The 7,754-nt window shown below is 48.3% G+C and overlaps 1 protein-coding gene across 1 annotated transcript in view; it reads left to right on the top strand.

The window, feature by feature from the left end:
* KAT2B (lysine acetyltransferase 2B) overlaps positions 1–7,754 on the top strand; it is a 106,068-nt gene that overhangs the window by 2,090 nt on the left and 96,224 nt on the right. The window contains exon 3 of the mRNA XM_040481112.1: positions 4–189. Coding sequence (XP_040337046.1) covers positions 4–189 — 186 coding nt within the window. The remainder of the gene's footprint in view (positions 1–3; positions 190–7,754) is intronic.

Raw genomic sequence — 7,754 nt, 5'->3', positions numbered from 1 at the left:
CCGTGCGCCGCCGCCGCCGCCGCCGGGGGCTCGGGCGCCTGCGGACCGGCGACGGCAGTGGCGGCGGCGGGCACGGCCGAAGGACCGGGAGGCGGCGGCTCGGCCCGTATCGCCGTGAAGAAGGCGCAACTGCGCTCGGCCCCGCGGGCCAAGAAACTGGAGAAACTCGGAGTGTACTCCGCCTGCAAGGTACTCCCTCGCCGCTCCCGGGCCGCCGAAGGTGGTGGGGGGGCCGGGGCCCAGCCCGCGGGACCCTCGCCCCCTCCCCCTGCCGCCCCCGTCTCCCGCCTCCCGCCTCCCGCCTGGGGCCGCTGCACCGCGGAAGTGCTGCTGTCGCCCGCGCCCAATTAGCTTCTTCTCGGACGAGAGTCCTGTTGGGTTGGACGGAGGGGATCGCCGAGACCCGGAGCCTTTCATTCTTCCCCCTTGGAAGGAGTTGCCTCTGCGTCTGCGCTCCTGGGCTGCCCTGGGGCTTTGTTGCTCTGTAGGAGCTCGCCTGAGGCACCTTCCAGAGAGGGGAGCAGCGCTTACTAAGTGGCGGGCGCCCCGGGGCCGAGGAGACACCCACCGGGGGCGTCTGAGAGCCCCCTCTTCTCCCGTCTTCTCCCCGTGCCCCGTTGGGAGGAACTGGGTGGAAGGGGTGAGAGTGAATTAGGCTCCAGGACTCCGGCGCTTTGGAAGATCGAAGGGGCGGAACGCGCCGGATGGCGATGTGGGCACAGCCCGAGGCGAGGGTCCGGGAGCTCCCAACATACTAGGCTGAGGGCGGAGGCGCTGCTGCGCGCGGTGACAGCCCCGTCATTATTGTATTATTACTTGTTTCGTTAAAACGCTGTCCCAGCTGCTCGAGGTGTAAACAGGATTTGGCAAGGTGACAGCCCGGCGCAGCGGGCACCACTGCTCAGGTTGAGGACACGCCTTTCTTGCCATCCCCTCTCCATCCCAGCTCTCGGCACCCTATTGCCCCTTAGCTGCAGATCCAGATGTGGGCGCCGCGCTCCCGGGGTGGGAGGCTTGCCCGAGGCCGCGGGGCAGGCTGGCCCTGCGCTGTCAGCAGCGGCTTTGTTTTGACAGGGTGACAGCTGAGGGGGGCGGGGACTTGGCCTTGTCAGCTCCTGCGGCCTGTGGCTGAGGCGGGGAAGAGACACACTCACACCTCCCATGTATCTCTCCCGCCTGCTGCAAACAGGGTCAAGTTCCCAGATTCCAGATTCCCACAGCCAAGCTGCAAGGGCCACTTTCTGAATTTTGATGTAAAGATTATTAATCCTGCTGGAACCTCTCTCCACAGCGATGCTGTTTTTAGTATTTACTGGAGTTTCTCAACTGCAGTGGAAGGTCTCTGCCTACCCTTTTTCCCACACCGTTCCCATCCTCATGTATATGTTGAATGCCTACTGTGTACCCTGTATTGGTTTAATAAGTATTTGTTGAGTGAATGTAGGATGTAGCCTAGTGCTTCTCAAACTTTGAGGTGCATAGGAATCACCTGGGGAGCTGTTAAAATGCTGATTCTGAATCAGGGTGGAGATGTCTGCGATTCTAACAAACTCTCAGATGATGTGATGCTAGTCCAGTGGCCACACGCCAAGCAGCAAGGCCCCAATTCAGACCTGGGTGATTTATTATTAATCGCTTTTGGATTCAGTCAAGAAGGCAAACTGTCTTCCTCTGAGGTCAATACATGGTTGGTATTTAGAAAGGACTATAAAGAAGATAGAGGGGAGTATGCTTCTAAGAAAGGTGAAGGGCCAGGAGGTGGTTACAAAGGGCATTAGGCGAAGCGAGATCTGTGCCCGGAATCGAAAACAAGGTCAGTTACCTGGTGGACTTGAGGTTCTGCAGCCAGTGTGGGTTCACGTAGTAAGTGTCAGTTCAGCATTTCTGTCCCGGCGTTTTACCGTGTTCACTTCATGAATCCCTTCTCTCCCTGCTGCCTGCTCTTGCCTTAACGCCCGAAAACTTCCCAGAAGTTTTGGTCCCCAAACCATGAGCATAGGTTATGTGCCCTGCATTGATATTTTTGATCCTTTCAAACTTCTGAAGAGTGAGATGTAGCAGCTTTTCTAAAGTTTGTGATTTGAGTGTTTCATGTTCTCATTCACGACCAAACTTTGGGGAAGGGAAAGCTTCTCATTAAAGGCCTCTTTTTTCTGCTCCCGGGAGACTCTGAAAGTGTCTATTTTTATTTGCTCATTCATTCGATAAATACTTAGAGGGGTCCCAGCTCGGTGCCAGGCTTTGTGCTCGATGCTGGGGCTGTGGTACCCAGAATGTGTCCTTCTGGAGCTGCTGAGGGAGTGTGTGTGCACGGGCACATGCACGTGCATGCATATGTTGGAGGCCGGGGGAGGTGTGCAGTGAACCATTCACAGCGAAGTAAAAAAAATTGCTTTCTTAGTTTTTTGTTGGAACTCAGAGGAGGGCAGTTCATGGGCTGGCATGGGTGGGGTAGGAATGGCTTCCTGGAGGAAGTGTCAGTGGGTGCTAAGGACTCTTGGCAGTGCAGGGTGGGGTGATGTGAAGCTTCTTGAAGAGGAGAAACTGAAAGCACTTGTGAAAGCTTGGAGCTGGGCCAACGGGAGCTTGCGCTGCATTGGCTGAGGCCACCAGGTTGGGGGGCATTGTATGTGGCCCCAGGAATCCAGGAATCTTCACCAGGGGAGTAACAGTCTTTCAGATTTGCCTTTCTTTTTTCTTTTTCAACTGTGCTTGGTTGGGTGTGAGGGGAGTGTGAGAGAGCAGTTCTGTGGTTCTTTCTCAGCTTGTCTCTACCCTCACATAAGAAAGCCCCAAAAGGATTCCCCTCTACCTTTTGTCACTGACGGCCCCTTGGCAAGTTGGAGGGAGTAGAGAGGTGAGAGAAGGAGGAGGGACCTGGAAAGGGATGAATAGTTTACTGGGGGCTGTTAAAAGAAAACCAGGTCCCAGACCTGATAAAGGATCTGGCCTTTAAACTTCACAAACGAAACAGAAGGAGGAGGGATCTAGTTCACAGCCCTGGTGGTATGCCACACCCTGGAGAGAAGAAAAAAGAAGAAACAAACAAACTTGTTTTGCAGGATCCAGGGTAGAGTTCTTTGAACTGTGTTCTGGCAAAGGTTGCTTCAGAGAATCTCTTTGCTCCTGTGTGACATGGGAGTGTGATCATTAAAAATGTAGATCTGACCACATTATATCTCTACTTGGGACCTTTAATTTCTCTTTGCTGGGGTCCACGAAACCCAGCACGGCCTGACCACTGCTAAGTCTGGCTCCTTTTCGGGGCCTTGCACCCGTGGTTTCCTTCTACCCCGGGGCCTTTGTACACACTGTTTACTGGTACTGAAAGCTTCACTTTCAAATTAATTCCCAACTCTTCTTGCAGATCTCACATTCCTTGTATTTCTTTTACCTCCCCCCCCCCCCCCTTGGGCCAGCCTTCCCATTATAAATTGTTTGGAACCCCCTTGTGTATACCTTTCCTTCCTAGTGCTTTTATCACAATATTTAATTGTGTGATTATTTGATATGTGTTTGTCTCTGAATAGATTCTAACTGATGTGGTTACTGATTGGATGAATGAATTAGAGAAGAGAAAACAGAGGAAATGATTAGCTCTTACGGATGGAAGTAGTGAAATTTTAGCCTGACTGCTTCTTGACGGTGGGGTAGAGGGGATTCTTTCATGTAGGACATTTCTAGGTATCTCACAGGTGTTCTCAGGACTGGGTTTTTAGTGTTATAAAATAAACTGAAGTAAATGTATGAGTAGCCCAAATCTAAATCTCCTTGAATTTAAGTATTATTTATCTACAAAAAAAAAAAAAAAAAAAAAAAAAAAAAGGAAAGAAAAAAATATCCCACTGACTCTTCCTAATGAAATAGGGCACTTTTTCAGGAGAGGAGTCAGTATAGTGGCCAAGAGCCTGTGCTTGTGAGTTCAGACTAATTGGAGTTCAGATTTCAGGATATCCAGCTGTGTGACCTTGGACAAGCCTCCACTTCCTTGTCTGTAAAGTAGGAATAATAATACCACCTCTTTGCATAACAGGGAGGATTTAAAGTGGGCTGATATGTCTGAGGCATCCAGATGGGTGTCTGGTCCTGGTAAGCCCCTCCTGCAGCTCAGTTTGGGGCTTAGAGGTATCTCCAATCTCAGCTCTGCCTCTGTGTGATCCTGGCCATAAGTCATTTGGTTTTTCTCTGAGCCTTGATTACTTCCAAAGTTCCTAGAACCTAAAAGTGTTGGATTAATGCTGGCTAATGGCAATGGCCGAGTTGTCTGTCGGCCCCGGTGGCCACAAAGCATTTATGGAGAACCCAGTTGCTTTGATTTCTGGGCTGACTGCCATACTTGGAGAGTGACACGGGCTGTAAAATTAGGCTTCACTTAAAAAATAATGGTTTGGGGGCGCCTGGGTGGCGCAGTCGGTTGAGCGTCCGACTTCAGCCAGGTCACGATCTCGCGGTCCGTGAGTTCGAGCCCCGCGTCGGGCTCTGGGCTGATGGCTCGGAGCCTGGAGCCTGTTTCCGATTCTGTGTCTCCCTCTCTCTCTGCCCCTCCCCCGTTCATGCTCTGTCTCTCTCTGTCCCAAAAATAAATAAATGTTGGAAAAAAAAAATTAAAAAAAAAAAAATAATGGTTTGTAATCTAAAAGTAACACTGCTTGTAGAATATGCAGAGGGCAGAGGCAGAGAAAAATTGTCCTGCGTTGGCCAGGAACTGGTGCTTGGGGCCCTGGAACAAGCCCTAAAGTTGAGGAGAGCCCCCAACGCTTTTGTATCTGTCAGTCGCTCCCCCAAAGAGCAAATTTCTTTTTCAGCTGCAACATCTAGAGCAGCGGCCCTTACCTAGGAGCTATTTTGCCCCCCAGGGGATACTTGGCGGTGTCTGAAGACATTTTTGGTCATTGTTACCGTGAGGGAGGAAGTGCTACAGGCAGCTAGTAAGTAGAGGCCAGAGATGTTACTGAGCATCTCACTCCGCACAGGACAGACCTGCACAACAATTATCGGGCCCCAAATGACAGGGCCAAAGCTGAGGAACTCTGTTCTAAAGGAAAATTATATTGACCCATAATACTGTAAATACATTTGCAGCCTAGGAAACATTAATGCTTTTAAGGTTAATTTGAATAGCACTTGAAACCTGAAAAACCTCACTCTGTGAATCATGGGGCATATTTCTAAACAGCTTTATTGAACTATAATTTATAGATCACAAAACTCACGGGCTGTAAGTGTGCAGTCAGATACTTTGGGGTAAAGTCATATAGTTGTGTATCCATCACTACAGTTCATTTTTTTTCCCCCGTCACTACAGTTCAGTGTTAAAAGCCTTTCGTCTCCCTGAAAAGTTTCTTCCCCCGGGCACCTTTTTAAGGTGATATTTTGTGTTAATTCATAGTTCGTAAACAGAAACCAAATTAGAAATATCCTTTTGGAGACTCAACGGGTAAGTAGAATTATGATAGCAAAGCAGAAAACATGGAAGGGTGTAGCTATAACGTCTACATCTATAGCACATGATTATTTCACATGTGGTAACTTCTCTAAGAGGCGGTGTCATGGAGCCAGGCACACATAGGAAAAATATTTCAATTGGCAGGCACAATATAAAAAGCCCTAGAGAAAGATGACCAAATTTAATTGTTTCCTCATAAACTTTCAGGGAAGATGGAAATTCAAGCCCGCAAAGCCTTCAGATTGCAATTTGCAGTTTTATGTAACTGAGAAAGTTGTTTATAGGGCAAAAGAGAACGTTTTGTTTCAGGAAGCATGTGCTTACACATAGCATTTTGTGATGCAGTGCTGGTGTATTGTTTTTTGTTTGTTTGTTTTTAAACTACCGAGCAGATTTAAACCTGGCCACATAGGCGGGATTTAATTCTGTTTCTATCAGCTACATCCACAGGTCTAACCCGTCGTGGGGAACGTCTAGGTGGAAACATACGGTTTCACATGAGGTCCCTCGGAACAATCAGAACATGTGCTTCTCACATGAAAGATCTGGATACTCCGTGCAGTGCCAATAAAACTTGGATTTCCAAGGCTCGGTGGCCTCTGATTTAGTTGGTTTGTCTCCGCGAGAGGAAGGTAGTTATTTAGGAACAGTTGTCAGTGGTGTCTTACTCTTAATGGTTTCCTGCTGCTAATCTGATTCCAGCACAAAGGCACCTGTGGCAGAGTCGTGGGCGTGCTTCCTATTCTGCGCGCTGCCTGGAGGAAACTTGGAGAATGCTCTTCCCTCACCCTCCGTGCAGGGCACGATGGGGCAGCCACTTCAGGGTCTTGGGTTTCAGTTTCCCTAGTGGTGAAGCGGGAGTCAAGGTGGCACCTCATCGACGTGAGGATGACATAGTTTTAGCGTATGTGAAAGTTCTTGGGATACAGGGCGTTCCGCCTACGTCTATTTTATTTTACTTTTGGAAACTTTCCCTTGGTATCAGCAGTTGTGTTGATAGTGTTTTGCCAAAGTGTTTTGCCTCGTGTCATTTGATTCTTCTGCCTGGGGCAAGAGGAAGGTTAAGGAAGGTCATTTTACTCGTGGAGAACTGAGACCCAAAGAGGTTAAGCAGCTTCTTGGGAGCAGCGGCGGTTGCTCAGGGAAGAGCCAGCCCACGTAGATTTTCTTTCCAGCGCAAAAGAGATTTTGCGTCCTCTTTCCAGACTTTCTTGTGGGGTGGAGGGGATGGTGTTCTGAATCTCAGTGGTTTACAGAGAGGATTTCGTTTTAGGCGTTCGATTGCTCTTGTTTGACATTTATTGTTACTCCTATTGAGAGTATGTTCAAAGGCTTTTCTAGTTCATTGAAACCGTGCAGGCCATAAAGCAAACAAAATAAAGTGTTCTTTATTACTGGCCTAGGGCAGACCGATGCATGCCCTTGATTGTTTTAAAGCTGACAGTCAAGAATGGTCACTGTGCTGGCCCATTACAATTCCTTGTTGAAGGAAGATGAAAGTGATACCTACTCAGGCTGTAGAAGGTTCCAGATGTGTCAGAGAGGTAAGGAACGGACTGTCCGGGACATTTAGACGTCCCCAAATAGCTCTACAGAGGACTGCACACACAGCAGTGTTTCAGTACAATTCAGAAGGAAGTCATTTTTTTTACCTTTTACTTTTATTATGCAGACAGTAAAGTGCTCATATCGCAAGCATACAGCTTGATGAATTTGTGTGTAGGCACACAGCCATGCAGCTGCCGTCCAGATAAAGCTGGAGAGCATTGCCAGCACTTCTGAGGGCCCCCTGGTGCCTCCTCCCCACCTCTGCTCACCCTTATTCTGACTTTTATTACTAGAGATTACTTTTGCTTTTCTTAAACTTGACATAAATGGAATCACATGGTATGAATTCTTTTGCATCTGGCTTTTGTCACTCACAGGATGTCTGGCAGCTGTATCCATGTTGTTGCATATAGGAGTAGTTTGTAAAGACATTTTTATTTATTATTATTATTTAAGTTTATTTATTTATTTTGAGAGAGAGAGAGGAGGAGAGGCAGAGAGGGAGAATCCCGATCAGTGCAGAGCCTGATGTGAGGCTCAAACCCATGAACCATGAGATCATGACCTGAGCCAAAATCAAGAGTTGGACACTTAACTGAATGAGCCACCCAGGTGCCCCAAGACACATGTTTTTAACCTAAAAATAAGTTTAAAAATTGTCAGCCATTTTCAGGATGGAAGTCATTGGATGTGGACAACTTCATAAAATGAATTTTAATTAAATCTTCAAAAGATGGGAATTTGATATTCCAGAATTTAG

This window comes from Herpailurus yagouaroundi, unplaced genomic scaffold (genome assembly GCF_014898765.1).
Source record: "Herpailurus yagouaroundi ecotype Mexico unplaced genomic scaffold, PumYag 159, whole genome shotgun sequence".
Classification (NCBI taxonomy): Eukaryota; Metazoa; Chordata; class Mammalia; order Carnivora; family Felidae; genus Herpailurus; species Herpailurus yagouaroundi.
Note: the sequence above shows the minus strand (reverse complement) of the source record. Positions and strands in the feature narration are given on the sequence as shown.